This window comes from Lytechinus variegatus, chromosome 17, assembly GCF_018143015.1.
Source record: "Lytechinus variegatus isolate NC3 chromosome 17, Lvar_3.0, whole genome shotgun sequence".
Lineage (NCBI taxonomy): Eukaryota > Metazoa > Echinodermata > Echinoidea > Temnopleuroida > Toxopneustidae > Lytechinus > Lytechinus variegatus.
In genome coordinates this window covers 23,391,900-23,412,493 of record NC_054756.1, presented here as the reverse complement: position 1 = coordinate 23,412,493, position 20,594 = coordinate 23,391,900, and the positions used below count along the sequence as shown (strand labels likewise).

The 20,594-nt window shown below is 35.6% G+C and overlaps 1 protein-coding gene across 1 annotated transcript in view; it reads left to right on the top strand.

Annotated features, from left to right (window-relative positions):
- Positions 1-11,697: 11,697 nt before the first annotated feature.
- Positions 11,698-20,594, top strand: part of LOC121431046 — a 55,496-nt gene continuing 46,599 nt past the window's right edge. Inside the window, exons 1-3 of the mRNA XM_041628514.1 lie at positions 11,698-11,819; positions 18,713-18,773; positions 20,483-20,592. Coding sequence (XP_041484448.1) covers positions 11,793-11,819; positions 18,713-18,773; positions 20,483-20,592 — 198 coding nt within the window. The 5' untranslated portion in view covers positions 11,698-11,792. The remainder of the gene's footprint in view (positions 11,820-18,712; positions 18,774-20,482; positions 20,593-20,594) is intronic.

Here is a 20,594-nt window from a genome sequence, read left to right as displayed (position 1 = left end):
GTATGGCTAACGGTTTTATTATTTATTCATATTTCTGGATATCGATCAAGAATTGCTTTTTATTGATAAGAGTAAATGATTTTTTGACGTAAAGAATTTGATTTGTTTATTTGTGTTAAAAAATACAGGCAATTCTTGATGTGGCTTGCAATATGTACATTGGCAAAACATAGGCTAACATATCCATGTGTGACAGCGCCTTATTTAAAGGTCAAGTCCACCCCAGAAAAATATGGATTTGAATAAATAGAGAAAAGTCAAACTACCATAACGCTGAAAATTTCATCAAAATCGGATGTAGAATAAGAAAGTTATGACATTTTAAAGTTTCTCTTATTTTCACAAAACAGCTATATGCACATCCTGGTCGGTATGCAAATGAGGAGACTGATGATGTTACTATTTCACTCACTATTTTGTATTTTATTATATGAGATATGAAATATTCTTATTTTCTCCTAATTGTCAAGTGAAACAGTGATTAATTCCTTCCTGAACATGTGGGATTAGCATTGTTTAATACTATATGGTTCAGTCAAGTCGGTCTAAATCTAATTTCATACAATAAATACATGTACAAAAGAACAAGTAGGGATATGACATCATCACTTTCCTCATTGCATATTCATGAAGACATGCCTAGAACTGTTTCACCGGAATAATGCAAATCTTTAAAATGCCATAACTTTGTTTAATATTCCTTGTCCGATTTTGATGAAATTTTAAGTGTATTGTTTCTCTGATTTTTCTTTATCTGTTTAAATCATATTATTCCCAGCCTGGAGCATCCCTTTAAGCAGGACATAGGTGAAATGGCAAATGCATTAAAGTCACAATTATAAGGCAAATTGGGGATGGGGTGTGTTTCACAAAGATTAAGTCTGACTAAAATCACACTTACTGTACATGTATCTTCCCAGTTGGTATACTATTATGATGTATCACAGCAATGGTAAGATCATGCTCACGGGATTAATCAGTGAGGTCATGTGTTAAATATGTGCACATTGGACCGTAATTTCTCTCAAGTCAGACTTGATGCCTTGTGAAATACCCCTCTGCAGGGGGCGCGGCGGAACGGTTTTCAAAGGGGGGGGGGCTGACCATGCAAAAAATCACAATCATATGGTAATTTTTACGTTTTTGTACACAGTTCTGGAAAAAAAGTGGGGGGGTGGCTGAAGCCCCTCCACCCCCCCCCCCCCTGCTTCCATGACCCCAGCACTGGTTGTAGATAAAGTGGGACAAGATAAACACCATTCCTAGACATGACTATTATTGTAAATTTAATGATTTTTTTATACATTGAATTGTTTAACATTTTGAACTGTTTAATTATAAAACAATTATTTATCTATTATTGGGTTTTGTATATTTTCTTTTAATGATATGTAACCAGAGAATGTAAAAGATTTTGTAATCAGAAAATATTTTAATTACAACTTTACATAATGATTGAAACATATTCTAGGGTGCTTCAGAAATGTTTTCAATTATTTTAAATCTTGAGTTTGATCCATTAGCTTCAAAGCTAAAATGTGAACTCCGGAAGTTAAAATTCTTGTAGGAAACAATCATCTTAATTCAAATTTCATGATTTGGCTAAATTTGACAAGGATTATAAAGAATTTTTGCACCACTGGGGCAAATCTGCAATATATCTTTAAAGGGGAATGAAACCTTTGGAACAAAGAGGCTTATGTAGAAACAGAAAAATCAAAGAATAAGAATAACGAAAGTTTGAGAAAAATCAGACAAATAATGAGAAAGTTATGAGCATTTGAATATTGCAATCACTAATGCTATGGAGATCCTCCCATTGGCAATGCGACAAGGATGTGTGATGTCACTGATGAACAACTTTCCCTTTGGTGTACTATAAAATACCCTCAAAATGTCTCTTTTTACTTTTTCTTATGATGATACAAACTCTTTATCCAAGATGTATTCTTAAAAAATATGTATTACATGCCCTCATGTAGAAAGAACACATGATCTATGGATAGATGTGATAAAAGAGGCAATCCAAGTGAAATATATACTAAAGCAATGGGGAGAGTTGTTCACAAGTGACATCACACATCTTTGTCGCATTGCCAATTTGCTATTTCCATAGCATTAGTGATCACAATATTCAAATGCTCATAACTTTCTCATTATTAGTCGGATTTTTCTCAAACTTTTGTTGATTTGTTTCTTTGATTTTTCTGTTTTCACACAAGCTATCTTGTTCCAAAGGTTTCATTCTCCTTTAAGCACAAGAATTATAAGCTGGTCATGAGTAAGGTTGTATACATGTAAAGTCATACATCTAATGAACAGGTTGTGCCACACCCAAAGGTCATGGTGCATAAAAGCTGCATACTACTATGGTTAATTTGCTATTCAAAGATAAATTCTACGGAATCCTTGATTTTAATTGGCCGTTTAGCATTGTTACCATGGTAGCCACCACTGGATCGCAAACTTACCATAATGTTAACATTTATGAGATTGGACCTTGGTTGTTATATCTCATTGATTGCATGAAATCTCAAATATATGTCATTATTAAGACAAATCTTCATTGCATTAAATGATGCCTCTTGCCAGTAATCAGAAATAGAGTGTTTGTTATGAAAGGTGTCCCACACAACCTGGAACAATGAATGTTTAACACTTATAGGGTGTTGTCACAGGTGCATATCCAGCATCAGATCCCACATGTACAAAGCATTTCATGGGCCCAATTGTCAGGAGACAATAGTGACCCATACATGGTGCTACATAAGCACTTGCCCGATTGCCCAGGGCAAGTAAAAGTCGGGCCAGTGTTTTGAAGTAAATGCCAAACCTACTTGCCCGAATAGGGTTGATATGATATGATATTGACCCTAATTTTGGTCATGCCAGGCAAGATAATCTCACTTTGGAAAAGAAATGCAATAAGAGGGTAGATCAGTTCATGTCAAAAGAGAGAAAAAAGAGAGAAGGTCAATGGTGTATAAAACCGTAAAACTTTCTTTTGAAGAGGTAAAACTTTTTTCAAGGACTTTGGGGGGCAAGTGAAATAGATTTTTGGAAAGTTTATTCTATCTATTTAAATATTTATTTGCCCGACGGGGCAAGTGCTTTAAAAAATATGTAGCACCCTGCCCTACATTTCTTTGTCATAGTTGATGCTGGATATGCTATTGTCAATTTATAAATTAAGCATACAACATGAAAGTACGTTGATCAAACGCAAATTTGTCGTTGAAATAATTTACAATGTCTCAACTTTGTTCCAGTGCCACATTGCGCTTCATTCGGTGACTTGCACTTGATTTTCAATGCAACACACGTTTCTTTTGCAACACTTCATCAGTCTATAATTTAGTTTTTGATAGCGTTGTTGGTAAAAAAAAGATTTTCTACTAAAATAGAATGATAAGAAGATCATTGAATTTGGTGAAGTAATTTCAGTTCTTTTGTCTGATTCCAAAATTCTGTCATTTTCAATTTTCACATACTTGAGTGTCATATGAAAAAATTGTTTCTTGTCCTTCCTATCATGCTGCTTGATGCTTGTCAACATCAAACTATGAAAATGGATGAGCGGAACACCAAATATTGTCCAAATCATATGAAGGGCCATTTGTGACAAAAATTTTTGGCAAAGCTTGGATATTTTAATTGACTGAAATTTTTATTATAAATCACCATATTCAAAAGTGTTGGTGTCATTCTTTTATTTACCAAATGACTTTGCCAATGATGTAAATGATTTAAGAAAAATAAAATAAAATCGTTGACATCGAATAGTGGTAGCTAATTCCAAATTGCTTGGAAAAGAAATAAGAATTGAAATTAGTAGATAATATTACCTGCATAATAATATAATAATTGATGCATTAAAAAAGACATGTATGCAGAAATTGAGCTTTAGATATGAACTCAACAGGCCCTCTATGTTATTACATCATCACCTCTCAGGGGGCATTACCTGTCAGGGGAGGCACCAGAGAATTTTGCCTAAAGGTGAGGCTGTTTTTCCCCCCTTTATTCTTTGAGTAATGGGATATTATAGAGTTGCATAAACCTGGCCTCTCTCAATTTGTTTTCCACCCGTTTCCTTATTTTTTCTCACTGCATGTATTTACAAACTTTTTTTTATGGGGGAGGGGGGTGTTGTCCCCCTGCCCCCTGCAGTGCCACCCCCTGATACATGTACTTATGATGAGACAAACTTGATTTTTTTTTTTTACTGAATTATGTTTATCATGTTTATGTAAACTTGTAAAGTATACATTTATACATTGTTGCTATATAGATAATAGTGCAATTTGTATTATAATAAATTTTGTAATACAGCATATTATTTTGTGGGTCGGTGTTTTCTGTTTACATTAATTTATCTTCAACTCTCTTACTTTGCAATGATCTAATATTTTAGACTGACACTTTGGTTCTTATTCTGAACTTGGGTTTTATTTTAAACTCTGGGGCCGTGTCATAAAGTTGTTCGTAAATTAAGAGAGACTTTAAGAACGACTGGTGATTCTTTCTTGTGGTAAATGATGTTTACCATTATTTGTTTATGGGTGATTATTTAGCGTGTAAGAAAGGTTCACCGGACGTTCTTAAAGTTGCTTTTAATTCACGAACAGCTTTATGAAACATTCCCCAGGGTCCCGTTACACAAAGGTTTGCAATTGATTGTATGCTTGATTTTTACGATTGATTGTACATTGTAGTCAATGGAATCAATGGTAGAAAAATGTTTTATGATCACTGCTAAGCTTTGTGTTACCGGGCCCCTGGTCTAATATTGTGGCTTAGCCCTTAGCCAATTGTAACATACATATCAGGTTCGATTTATAAACTCATCTCTCACTCAGGTCGTTCATAAGTGTCTGGGGTCTAATAGCCGAGCTAATATCCTTTGCCAGGGGTGCAAATCTCTCCCAAAAGGTAGGGGGGACAAGGGTCTGGAAAATTTGACAAGCAAAAAAAAAAAAGGGCTATTACCTAAAAAAAAAAAAAAGGTCATCAAGTCCCAAAACGCACGTTTTATTCCCATTTTGAGTTATATATTTCTTAGCATCACCAAAGACCCAAAATAGTATGGGGGGACATTTGATATTGTGTCCCCCTACTATTTTGAGTAGGGAGGACGCGACCCCCTGGGATTTCCGCCCATATCCTTTGCCACTGTAACATAATGCGAGAGCACAGTGAACATATCAAATAGCTTTTTACAAAGTTCACATCTAGGAAAAAACATTACCCGGGGAAAATGCTAGATTTGTAACCCTTCCAAAATCTGACACTGAATGCAAACCCTTAAATCGGGGGCCCTCTCAATTTTGAGTAAATTGACTTTTTGAATATATATCCCTATATATGCAAAATAAATGGAAATACTAGGCCTATTTGTGATTGAAAGTACATACCGAAACTTATGTTATACTGAAACACTTTTTTTATAGTTATTATTTTAATGTCATAAAATATGGAAAAAACAGGTTCATTTTATGGTTTCAATATCGGGTTTTACAATGAAATAGCTCGTCCCCATCTGGACTTTGAGGTGCCATCTCTCGTAGAAGCGAGCAAATAATTCGCATTTCCTCCCGACCAAACCGTCGGCATCCTCAAAATTGAAGCTCACGCACATGTCGTTCGAAAGGCACGCATTCGCGCACTGTGAAAGTGCGCGCACGTAGTGTAATTGGAGTCGTCCATTTTTGTTGGATGGGAGGATCTTGTCGAGACCAATAGCAACGTAATGCGCAGCTCGGAAGGAGTCGCCTTTAAACCGGTACGTTTCTGAAAAAGAAAATGAATAAAATCAAACAAAATGCCCATTACGTGATAATTATTTCGAGTAACTTTCATAAAAAATATAAATATGTTTAAAAAAACATGAATTAAAATACATTTGCTGGCTTTGATATTGAATACTCATAGAGATATATTCTGAGAAGTGACAAGGGATGAGTAGTCTAACAGTAAGTTGTTAAATTACGAGAAAAAAACCCTGAATACATCGTAATTATACCATGATCACATTTGTTCTACGGCGCGCCGTACGGCGAGTCAAAAACAACCGTATTAACATTTTTGTACCAGCTAAATATAGGTGGCTAGCGTTCCGGTTTGAATAAAAATGAATAAAACGGCTGTTTTCGACTCGCCTTACGACCGCCGGTAGAGCAAATGTGACCATGGTATTAGTAATCTACGTCAAAAACAATTATATTATAAGCATCACACACGGTGGAGAGAAACATTAGTTAATAATGGAAGAAATTTGGGGAAAATAAAATGATTAGTTATTTAACGAATTTACTTCCCAGATTGATTCGGACCTATGGAAAAACAAAAACCAGGGAAGCAAAATATATTATGCAATTATACCTGTTCGTTCTGAATTAGAAAAGAAATGACGTGTTTCAATTAAAGAATAAAGTTAAGGAGAAAACACCAAAGGAAAAAAAGAGGATTATCTTCACAATTGTTGACAAAATAATTACGTATCGTAATGAATAACTCTATCTGCAGTGATCTGTAAAAACAAGAGAGAAAAGATGATGAAAACTATTTCATGATAATTCCTTTTCAATATATTCGTGTGCATTTCGCACTTATACTTCTGCTTTGCAATTGGTTAAAAAAGTAGATCACGTGATTATATCATGTCTGGATCGTTACAAGAAGCTGTGGGGTGTGCGTTTCTTCATTGATTCCAAACCTACGATATATTTGAAATGTTCATCGGCTCTAAAAGGACGATACCGCCGGTTCACCAAAAGAAAATTAATTGTAATAGAAGCAACACAACCATAAAAGCCTACGTAATGAGCAAGATGAAGATGTCATATAATATTCAAATTCATTCCTCCAAGCATTAAAACATGGATCGACTCATGATTTCCTGTAGTAACAAACAAAAAAGAAAGTGGGGATGTGAATATCATCAGCCCATCTATTGCATATTCCATGTGTTCTTGGCGGTGCGCTTACAACTGTTTTCACAAAATATTGCCAAATTAAACCAACAATTACTTAGTCATTTTTGATGAAATTTTCAGCGTTATGCTTTGTGCATTTTACCCCATTTATTCAGATAGATTTATTTTCAACCCAGAGTACCCCTTAATTCGGTCAAATCCACTCAAGGAAAATGTTGATTTGAATCAATATACAAAAATCAGACAAGCATAACGCTGAATATTTCATCCAAATTGGATGTAAAATAAGAAAGTTATAAGAAAAGCTTATTTTTCATAAAACATTAAACATAACTCCGTGATATTCAAATTAGAGATCCATGATGTCCCTCACTCACTATTTCTTTTGTTTTTTATTGCTTGAATTTTCAATTTTTACAAACTTGACTGAACCGCATGATATTTAACAATGGTAATTCCACATGTTTAGGGAGAAATAAAACTTTGTTTCACATGACAATGAGGAGTAAATTAATATTTCATATTATAAAATACAAAAGAAACAGTGAGTGGGTGACGTCATCAGTCTCCCTTTTGCATACTGACGAGGATATGCATATAACTGTTATTTGAAATTAGGCGAAACTTTGAAATGTCATAACTTTTCTATTTTACATCCAACTTTAATGGAAATTTTATGCCGCAACTTTCTTATTGTTCACCCGACTTCGATAAAAATTTTCATTATTATGCTTGTTTCCTTTTTATCATTTTATTCAAATATTTTTTTTAAGGGGGTGGAGTTGTCCTTTAAGGGGAAGTTCACCTGACAAGAAGCCGTAAATATTGCAGAAAATTAATAAAATGTAATGCCGAAGATAGGGGAATAATCTATCAAAGAATTGCAAAGTTATTAGAATTTCAATTATTCAATTTGTGACGTCATATGCGACCAACTTTCCTACATATGGTAAGAAAATCAATGAAATTTCAGAAAATAAAAAATGGTTTTTACTTTACCCTCAGTATGTCGATAGTAAAATAATTTCTTCCCTGTCCTGAAAAGAAAACAAAAACAAGTCATCGCAAACAGTTCAAAAACTGAAATTAATGCATTTTATATTAGGCCTATACGGGGCAGCTGCTCGTTTATGACGTCACTAATCCAAAATTTAAACTTCCTATAAGCTATAACTTTTTCAATCTTTAATGGAATTTCCTCAAACCTTCACCAATATATTTTATTACATTTTCTGTTATTTTTACAGCAATCTGTTCTTCAGAGAGAACTTCCGCTTTAAAGAAGGATATACAAGTCTATAAATGTCAAACGGATAGAATCTTACCTCAAACCTCAAACATGGCTGATTACCTTTAACAGAGCAGTGTTTATTCATTCCCGTCAAGTCAAATTTTTAGTAGACGCGTCCCTCACACCACCATTAGCAAATGAAAAATTTGTTCAGAGATAACTCTCGACAACAAAATCTTAGCAGAGCTAGTGATACAAGATGGAGAACACACTCCAGATTACTATTCTATGTGATTGACGATAAATGATATACCTGGTTATTTTACTTAGGACAAGAGCTGCGTCGATCTGGTGCTGTACAGTGGCTGCCGGGCCCACGATCAATTGCGCAAAAATAATTTCCAACTATTTCTATTTAAGATTTCATTTCGAACAATAACATGGATTTTCATTTTTTTAAACATCTTTTTCTTTGTTTATTCTAAGTAATTGCTCTCACTCTAAGCAAAAGAGAGAGAGAGAGGGAATCAGTGTCGTTTCTCTGTCCTTTATTTCGGGGGCGAGATCGATCTCTGAAATTACAACTTTTGCTGAAAATGAAATCAGAGCACAAATATTGATTCAGTCTACGACCCATTTTATTAAACAACATGTGGGTCAATTGATCGTTAGCCTTGTGATTCTTAAGTAATAAATGAAGTTTTCAAATCGGTTATTATCTTACACATTGTTTTCTTTGAACTACATCACTAATCAGTTTTATACTGAAAGAAAAAGAACACAGAGTCAGCTGTATTGATGTATATGTTTTGAAAGAGAGTCAAAGTTGATGGGCCCATATTATTATATGTATCATATTATATACCAAGAAACTTTCTTTCTCTCATTTCACGGCGGGTGAATTGCATTTTGCAAAGTGTAGCAATAGCGGATAGATGTCTAGGGATGGGGAGTGGAATTTGAGTCACTGACTCAATTTTCAGGGATTACAAGAAAGCATATTAATAAAAAAATAGTAATAGCTGGATTTATAAAGCGCATTTGCCTGAAAATACAAAGCGCTGATATTATTACCCCGGCTTTAGCTCGAGCTACCATCACCGGCGCTCAGTGCATGCAAAGAATTACTCCTGCTAGGTACCCGTTCACCTCACCTGGGTCGAGTGCAGCACAGTGTGGATAAATTTCTTGCTGAAGGAAAACGCGCCATAGCTAGGATTCGAACCCACGACCCTCTGTTTGAAAGGCGAGAGTTAGAATTAAGGAGAATAAAATATGTGTATTAATACCGTTTATCCTATGAATAACCAAATATAGACTCATAATTGACGTGTAAAAAATGAAGTAAATTATGTTCACACTTTAGAAAAAAAAACATTCAGAAGTTGATCAATGGGGTGCTTTATCACCTCTTTCCCAATCTCTGATGTGTTCCTGAATAGACTCTTCATGATTTTGAAAGGCATGATGATCAAACTTAAATTGTATTAATGATAAAAGCATATGATAAAAGGTCAAATCCACCCAGAAAATTGTTGATTTGAAATATCAAAGAAGCATAACGCTGAAAATTTCATCAAATTGGATGCAAAATGAGAAAGTTATGACGTTTTAAAGTTTTGCTTATTTTTTTTTTTACAAAACGGTCATTAATATGCAAATGAGAGAATCGATGATGTCCCCCACGGGCCCATACATTATTTCTTCTGTTTTTATTGTTTTAATTATACAAAAATTCAGTTTTAAACAGATTTGACAATACGGACCAACTTGACTGAACCATAAAATATTAACGCAATGGTAATCCCACATGTTCAGGGAGGAATAACTTGACAATGAGGAGAATAAGGGAAGAATATTTCCTATTTCATATAATGAAATACACAAGAAATAGTGAGTGTGTGACATGCTCAGTCCCTTCATTTGCATACCCGCCAGAATATGCATGTAACTGTTTTATGAACTTAAGCGAAACTTGAAAATTTCACAACTTTCTTATTTTACTTCCGATTTTGATGAAATTTTCAGTGTTTCGCTTGTTAGATTTTTTTTTCAAATGAAGTTTCGTTGGGGTGGCCTTGTCCTTTATAGATTGATTAGGAGGGAATTGGGAGATTGGAGACTTGGTGAAAGAGAATTATGATAAAGGGGCTTCTAATAAATCAAATTGACACAGATCACTTCATTAAGTACTTGGACAACGTGATATTGCAAACCAATCCACATTGAAGAGTGGGGCAGGGAGGGGCAGAGAGATAGATAGAGATGGGAGAGAGAGGGAGAGAGGGAGAGAGGTGGAGGGGAGGGAGAAAGAAAAGAGCGAGAGGGGAAAAAACATATTTGCAATGTACTTTTTTTCCTTTTGACATACTGAATTAGACAGACAAGAAGGGAGATTTGGAAGAAATCAGGAAAAAGGGAGTAGAGTGAAAGAGACAGAGAGAGAGAGAGAGAGAGTGAGTAAGGTGGATTGAGTTCGTGTTGGGGTGCGTGAGAGAGAGGGGAGAGGGGTGGGGATTATTTAGTATAGTAGACTCTTCTTTTTCCATCGGATACGACCGGATAAGATAGACCGTGAAAAGCAATCGACTATTGTGTTAGCATTGCTTGCAATAGGAAAATGAAATAGGTCGACACTTCGGGAGTACAATAACCAAATGTAGGGCCTCAGTGTTCGTTTAAGATTATCTGTACGAATATCTGTACCACAGATTACAGACATCATCATCGATTTCGGATATTAAATGGGTTCCTCTCGGATTATAACAATTTTTGTAAAGTTCGGTTGTTATGATTGGCAAACAGGTTGTCATCGCTGGTGGGGGGGGGGGGGGGGGGGGGTTGTGGGCTGTCGCCCTCCTATTAGTTTCCACGTAGTGATAGATGAAAAAAATCAAGAGCAGCAATTGGAGAAAGGAGACTTTTAAAAAGCGGTGTACATTATGAAACTCTCCAATACCCATTTTATTTAATTGAGATAAGAATTACCCCCCCCCCTTCATGATGAGACCCTGATCCAAATACCCTGGTACCGTCCCTTAAAAGAAACTCGATTTAGCCCCCCTCCCCCATAAAAAAACAAAATTACAGACATTTTGTTTTCTTTATGATTCAACCACAAGAAAATACCCACACCTCTGCCGTGAACTTTCCAAAAGTGAGAAAAAATTGAACTGAATAGAATAGAATTTTCCAAAGAACAAAACACTATATACCCCCCCCCCCCTATACACACTTTCCACCGTTACACCTTCATAGCCAGTGTAAGTATAAGAATTTTCAACCTCATTATAATGAGACCAATGGCCAGTAACATAAAGGTTATATATTACTTGCGAAATAAAGTGGCCTATCAAGAACACCGTTGCATGGGCGTTATGCTCGGTAGACTTACTCAGAACCAATCAGAACTACTCTTTCAAATTAGCGATCAATCGCTAAGCTTTGTGTTACGGGGCCCGATAAACCAGCCAATCAAGGGACGTCATTTTGGTATTAATACCAGCGCACCTTTCTAGAATTGCCATTCGCATAAAATCCTAGTTTTATGCTTTAGCTTACTTATTGGTGGTATTAAAATCGAGTCATTTCTACATTGCCATGGTCGTGTTTTAGAAGATTTCACAATGGGCATCTCACAAGCTGGCAAGGCGGTGAGTGGATTTTTGTTTTCTTTTGCTGATATTTTCAATGAAAATTAAAACAACGGGAAAATAATTCTTTACCGCCTATCCACTCTAAAATTAGCGTGGTCAAGTTAATCTCGTAGTCTTGGTTAAATATGCACCTTTTGCCTCATGGCCTTTTCGTTCATTTTTTTTCTTCAATTGCCTAACAGAGTTTGTCAGTTTTCTTTATCATATTACTTGAGAAATAAAAAATCTTATTATAATTTTGAAAAGTATATATGAATATGTATGTATGTATGTATGTATGTGTGTATGTATGTAAAGCAAAAAAATAGGGAATAACAAATTTATGATATTTTAAAGATTCGCATTGTTTCTGTGATCTTACAGTTCTTTGCATGTCTTTGTGAATAATGAATGAGAAAACTGATGTCATATATCCACACTTGTTTATGTGCATTTTATTACGTGGAGCGTTGTGGCGTTGTGGCCCAGTGGATTAGTCTTCGGACTTTGAAACAGAGGGTCGTGGGTTCGAATCCCAGCCATGGCGTAATTTCCTTCAGCAAAAAACTGATCCACAATGTGCTGCACTCAACCCAGGTGAGGTGAATGGGTACCGGTAGGAAGTAATTCTTCAAGAAGCTGTGTGCGCTGTGAACGCCTAGCTTAGCCGGGTAATATATATAGGAGCGCCTTGAGCACCTATAACAAGGTGGATTTGTGCGCAATATAAATACCCTATATCATTATTATTACATAAACATACATTTATTAAAACTTTGTCCTCCAAGAACTAAAAAATGGATTGACAACTGATTCAATGTATTACGTATACATTGCTGCATCTTATGTTATTATAAGAGAGACATATCTACACACATGTTTTTGAAATATGAAATAATTATGAATTCATGTAATAACATAATAGGAAAGTGTGGATGTGACCTCATAAGCCCACCTTATGAATATTGAGGACGATGTGCATATAACTGTGTTCACAAATATTGATAATATTTAAAATTCAATAACTTTATTTATTTATTCATTTATCAGATTTTGATGAAATTTTCAACGTATTTCTTAATAGATTTTACTGCTATTTTGATTAGATATTTTAAGCCCAGAATACCCCCTTTAACTATTGTAGGATGGAACAGGCAAGTCGGAACAATTTTTTGTTTATAGCGTGACCATGGCGACTGAACCTGTATATTGACTGCAATTCAAAATATTACATACCTCAGTTTGATCTCTCCATTATAGATTTCTCCCGTTTTTTATTCCACCTTTGTTCTTTCTTAAAATTATTAAAACGTATGTAAAAAAGTATGTATCCAATATTTTTTTTTACATTCTTAATGGAGATCCACACTTTACAAGCTTGCTTTTTATTATAGATCCCTCATTTCCATGTGTCCTATTTATACTACTTTTCTTTAAAATTTATAATCGTCTATTACATAATTTGTATCTGATTTATATTACTTTGTATTGTCTGATTGGAAATGAAATAAAAAAAATCAATTTTGAATTGTTAAACCTGACTTTGAATCTCACTAAATACATAATCCGAGCCTCAAGCATAGATTGTCGACTTGATAATCGAATTTTAGACAACCGATTTGATAAACCTAGTTTATCATATTTGATAAACCTAGATGATGAAATTTGATGGTGTCAGGTAAAAATGGTAGATGTAAAAGTGGCAGAGACAAAAATGACAGAAGTAAAAATGTTAGAAAAAATAGGAGGGTACAACTGACTGAAGTTAAAATAGCAGGGGTAAACATTGCAGAGGTAAAAATAGCAGACATAAATGATAGAGGTAAATAAAGGCACATAAAAAATTGCACATTAAAAGACGGCAAGGGTTAAAATGAAGCAGTAACATATGGCACAGGTAAAAATAACAGAGTTAAAAAATGATAGTAGTCGATATCATCATGAAAATAAATATGAAGATTCCCATATCTAATTAATAATATTAAATTTTGTAACTCTTGTGGATAAATATGTGCAATCAGTACATATAACTTTGGGGTTAGTTCATCATTTTAGGCTTGTTTAATGGGTGTCGATTGGGGATGGGTGGGGAATATATCATCCCGAATGTTTAAGATTGGATTAGCTTGTATTATCATCCAAAGTTATTTGTGGTATAACATTGGAATAATTATAGTGACGCAAAGGACAAGTATGATCTTCGTGCTAATGATGATAAGGAGGTAGTAGAATATCGTGATGGTTATGATGACGGTATGGCGGATGCATATCCATGATATCCGTCAATTTTCTTAAAGGGGAATCCAGCCCAAATAAAAACTTGATTTTACAAGGAAAAGAAAAATCAGACAAGTTGATAGGTGAAAGATTGAACAATATCGGACAAACAACAAAAAAGTTATAAATTTTTAAAGAGTTGTAAATATTGGTAATCACTTTACCCATTGAGACTTCAAATTGGCCGCATATGGGATGTCATAGTGATGTAAGGCAAGGACTACTCTTCCATATACTCCAATACATTTTATGGCTAAAATGTCATTTTCCCCAAAAGTGTTATTTGCAATTATATTTTTTCTTTTATGAAGACATAAAACAATATACTACCTGGGCTATATTTAGATTTCCGCCCCAGGGCAATGGGTACTTAGGAAAAAACACACAAATCCCTGATAATAAAGTACATGGCCTATGGGAAAGTTGTCCTTGCCCCTTGTCATAATTTACTTACCCAGTTGCCAATTTGAAATCTACGTAGCATTAGTGATCTCAATTTTAAAGCAGCTGTAACTTTCTTATTGCTTGTCCGATTTCTTTCAAACTTTCACCATTATGATTAATTTATTTTTCTCCTATCCAACACAACATTTTATGGCTAAGACTGGATTCCCATTTAACCTGCTGGAATAGAACACAGTGTCCCATAGTGTGTACCACAGTGGTGTGAACCACAATGTGAAATCACCTCTACACTGTGAAATTTGAGCATTTCAACAGTGTGAATCACATAGTCGACCATGTGAACACGCTGTGAACAGTCACACTGTCGAAGTGTGTCCACAGTGTGAAAATATCTTCACGCTGTTGAATTTGAATATTTGAACTGTGTGGATTATTTTCACATAGCCCACACTGTGATCACACTGTGTAACACTATGTTCTTTCCGGCTCTGCCGAGGTGTCCACAGTGTGAAAATGTCTTCACACTGTTGAATTTGAGCATTTGAACAGTATGGATATTATTTTCACATAACCCACACTGTGAACATACTGTGATCACACTGTGTTACACTATGTTCTTTCCGGCACTGCCGAGGTGTCCACAGTGTGAAAATGTCTTCACACTGTTGAATTTGAACATTTGAACAGTGTGGATATTATTTTCACATAGCCCACATTGTGAACACACTGTGATCACACTGTGTTACACTATGTTCTTTCCGGCACTGCCGAGGTGTCCACAGTGTGAAAATGTCTTCACACTGTTGAATTTGAACATTTGAACAGTATGGATATTATTTTGACATAGCCCACACTGTGAACACACTGTGATCACACTGTGTGACACTATGTTCTTTCCGGCACTGCCGAGGTGTCCACAGTGTGAAAATATCTTCACACTGTTGAATTTGAACATTTGAACAGTATGGATATTATTTTCACATAGCCCACACTGTGAACACACTGTGATCACACTGTGTGACACTATGTTCTTTCCGGCACTGCCGAGGTGTCCACAGTGTGAAAATGTCTTCACACTGTTGAATTTGAACAGTGTGGATATTATTTTTACATAGCCCACACTGTGAACATACTGTGATCAAACCGTGTTCTTTCCATCAGAGTATGTTTATTGTTATTGAATGAAACTGTTTTCGAAACTGTGATAGGAACAGAAATACAAAAATATTCAGAATAAAATAGAGCAAAATGTCGTGTTTATGTTTTTTTATAACCACAAAAATTGGTAAGTTTGGGAACACGACAAACCTTTACCCTTGCCGCTTGAATGTATGCCTCCTTCCCGCCTTCACAAGTTCCGCGCTAATGTAATTAGGTTACAGACAAACAAAACTAACATATTTTTTATACATGAGAATGCGATCTTGCGGAAAGCTCATTGCTTTACTAATGGGCCTCACATTGGATTCTTACTGCGTAAATTAGTATTTTAATGATTGATATGATCGCTTTACGAATACATGACCGCAATTTGTTTTCTCTTTTGCTCCCTTATTCTATCTCTTGGATTATACTAATGATATTGGCTTGCTTATCGGCACAAAATAAAAGACACATTTGGTAATCATGACTTCTGCTCTGTCTCTGCTCTTATTAATTACAATGATCTAACAGATCTAATAGTAAAAAAAGAATTGAAATTCATAATTGTGATAACACAAATCCAAAGGATACAATGATGATGATAAACCATTCGCTGTCATGATGTTAAAAAGATGAAAGGCCTAACAGTATAAACGAATAATGATGATAATGATGATAATCTTCAGTGGGCCATACTCGCATAGCACTAATCCCTCACGTCTTACTTCTTTAATTAGTGCTTGCATGTTTGGATATTTCTCAGCCCTGCCTTTGCTTGGCAAGTCTTTGATAGCGCGCAAGGCTTTTAAAGAATTATTTCGCACCACACAGTGTGGAAAGTGCTAATTCGAAAAGGTGCACTTTTAATGAAAAGTAATTTCTTTATGTTCACACGATAAATGAACTTTTCACAAAACAAATGATTTTATGTAATATACAAATTGTTCAGTTTGGTAATACCCAGTGGGGGGACGTCCCCCCCCCCCCCCATCGGCTGGGCAGGCAAAAAAAAGGAGAGAAGGAGAAAAAAGAGAAACGTAGTGAAGGAAGAAGAAATGAATGTATATTATATTAAATTATGTTATATTATTATATATATCATATTACATAAGATTTTTGTAATTACTTTGTGAAACACAATTTACTTGGGGGCTATGCGTTCATCATTCCCGGTGCTCGCATTTACTGTTTAATGGCATATAATTATAATGCTGTTGTACTAAAACATCAAGATTTTAAGTCAATATACACCAACTATATTTCCTCGCATTTCGAGTAATTGTTTTATGTAGAGACGTATGCTTCTTTTTCATGAGAACATAAAGTGATTGGCCCATTTTAGGGTCTGAATATAAAACATTTCCAGTCCAAGTTTACGTTCGCAGGATAAGTGAGATATATCCGCTCTTTATGAATTCCTAGAAAAAAAACAGTCCTTAGATGTCCCGTTTCTGATCTGAATATAAAAAAAAATCAGCTTGGGCTTCGCGCTCGCATCATTTGGTTTGTGACATACGTATTTGGTCTTATTGAATTCCTACAAACAAGCCTTAGAATTCCCTTCTTTAAATGTGAATAAAAAAAATTCAGCTCGCTCTTCGCGCTCGCAATATTTCATTATTGGGATCCGTATCATGTTTATGATTAAAATGACTACAAAAAGTGCTCGTGTGTTTTGGTGTAATTCTAACAAAATCATCAAGTGCTCGTCGTTCGATCAGCTCAGTATGGTGAGATGTATGCTCTATCTAAATTCCTTTAAAAAAAATCCTTAAAATGTTCTTGATAGGAGTCAATATTTACACAAATGTCAGCTCGCCCTTCGCGTTCGCATTGTTTATGTAGTGAGACAGGCACATATCATTATTTTAAAGATATGCTTTAATGTACCCCCTTTTTTTAGGTCTGAATATAAAAAAATCAGCTCGCACTTCGCGCTTGCAATATCTGATCAGTGGGATACATATGAGTTTAATGGCACAGTCCTTAAAATGAATCTATTAGGTCAGCATACCTGGCAATTGAGCACGCTTCGCGTGTCAATTTTGTGACTGTTTTTGGTGCCCCGCCCCCATGTCTCGACCCGTGGGACGCCACCGGTAATACCTCACAGCAGCTAGTCCAAGTGAATGTCAGGTTCTCAGACTTGTCAGTGTGGTGCTGGTTCAAACCTTAAAATGCGTAGCGAACCTGGGGCCCGTTGCAAAAAGAGTTGCGTTTAAACGCAAACCAAAATATCAATCGCAAGTCCCAAATGCGCACTGTTGATTGGTTGAAAATCAAGTTGCGCATGATTTTTAGAGTTGCGATTGATTGCAACTCTTTCTACAACGGGCCCCAGAAGATCAGTGATTCAAATTTAAAAAGGTTTCTTGCTGGAAAAGCGATCGACTTTTTTAATGAACTACAATACCGAGGATCCAGCTACATTACTATAGAGCGCTTACCAGAGACTTCTGGTGGGTGTTTCATAAAGCTGTTCTTAAAGAGCGACTTTAAGAACGATTGGTGATCCTTTCTTACACGCAAAACCCTCGCCAATGAACGTTTTTGTGTATATTATTTACCCCAAGAAAGGATCACCAGTCGTTCTTAAAGTTACTCTTAACTTACGAACAGCTTTATGAAACGGCTTCTGATTATTCTTTTGTTTGTTTAACCCTTTTTTAATGACAACTTCTTTTCCCTTGGCAAAATTTCTTTCTGAAAAAAGTCACCTTTATTTTCGAGCAAAAAACCTTTCTATCTCTTTTTCTTTTTTTTTGAGGGGGGTAGGGGCTTTCTTTTTTCCTTCTCAGGGCCCTGTCACTTTCAGTTAATAACTGAAAGTGACAGGGCCCTGAGAACGAATTTTTGATAGTGGGTGCTGGTTTGGAAAAAAAGAAAGCCCCTACCCCCCCCCAAAAAAAAAAAAAAAGAGATAGAAAGGTTTTTTGCTCGAAAATAAAGGTGACTTTTTTCAGAAAGAAATTTTGCCAAGGGAAAAGAAGTTGTCATTAAAACAGGGTCAAACAAACAAAAGAATACAAATGAATTGTGGAGCATATTCAATTTAATTTATGGTGTTTTTCCGCTTTTTTTAACAGATTATGATCGCCTGGATTTTTTGCATTATGTTCGTACATGCAAACGCTCAATGCAGTCCCGGTGAGTTGGCTTACAATATATTTTTCTTCAAGCTACTTGGATATTCTTTACCCGCCTTAATATATGTTTTTTTATTCAATTCATTCATTCAACAATTAAACGGATAAGTAAATGAATAAATAATTAATAAAACAAGGTAATGTATTATACTATTTGGAAAATGATATGTTGCTGTGTTGCATTCCACTTTAACGATATCTTTTTTTTTCGTTGAAAACTTCGTCACACAGTTTTGAATGAGTTATTGATCTCGTTTAAGCACACACACATACACACAGAAAATTTTAATTAGATTTCACAACAAATCGTCGAAAATTATATCAAACCTTAACAATCACTGAAAATATATATCCTTTTGTACTGTCATTACTTTTTGAGGAACCCCCAAAGTGCAAGCTTTTCTCTTTTGCATCAATCCCTCTATTGTCTATCATTTTTTTATATCGTCCTTCAAGAGACACATAATTTTGGGATTTTTCTTGGGATTTTTCAGCTGGAAAAAATACAGTCTGACACAGAAGCAGTGTCCCCTCAGTCTGTCTGCAGATCTAAATAATTATCATAGTGTGGATAACATTTTACTCAGTTCAATAGCATGACTAAGTAATTGTTGACACTCAAACTATAGAGATGTCCAAAGAGTAGAATTTTCTTCCAAACTGTGAACACATTATAAGCATACTGTGAACGCATTGAGAGCACAGTCTGGGTGTAGGCCTATACTGTGAACACGTTGTGAGAATACCATGTGAAACAGCTGTAAACATATTGTGAACGCATTGCAAACACGCTGAACACAACTGTAAACACATTATTAGCACACAATGAACACACTAGAAGCACGCAGTGAACACACTATTAGCACACTGTGAACACACTATTACAACACCGTGAACACACGATTAAAACACTGAACACACTGTTAGTTCACTGTAAACGCATTGTGAATACACTATTAACACACTGTGAACATATATTAGCACACTGTGAACACACTATTAGCACACTGTAAATACACTATTAGCATGTGTGTGTATTGAGTTTTGTCAGACGTGTATGAATCAGATATGATTATTTACGTCTGGGACCGACCTTTAACATCACCATCCGAAAGACGTGACCAGGGCTCGAACCCCGAACCTCTCCATCAACTTGTAACTTCCCCGCAGCTTGGATTACAGGCGCACGCCACAAAGCCCAGCAGTGAACACACTATTAGAACACTGTGAACACACTGTTAGCATGCAGTGAACACACTGTGAATACACTATTAGCACACTGTGAACACTCAAACACTGTGAATACACTGTGATCATACTGGAACACACTGTGAATACACTGTGATCATACTGGAACACACTGTGAATACACTATTAGCACACTGTGAACACTCAAACACTGTGAATACACTGTGATCATACTGGAACACACTGTGAATACACTATTAGCACACTGTGAACACTCAAACACTGTGAATACACTGTGATCATACTGGAACACACTGTGAATACACTGTGATCATACTGGAACACACTGTGAACACACTATTAGCACACTGTGAACACACTGAAATATTGACCTGCAATTCTACCCGCCGTGGTATTGCAGGGCTCTTTGGAAGAAAAATGCTGTTCTGCGGCTCATTACAAAGCAATCAAAATTTACTTTAAATATCATATTAATCATACATCTCTTATGTACACTCCTAGACCTTTGGAAGACTGATTCACTTGATGCACCGCACTACTGGACTGCCTGGTATAACACGGATGATCCAAGTGACGGTGTGGACATTGAAAAACTCGCATCAGTCCGAGCGGT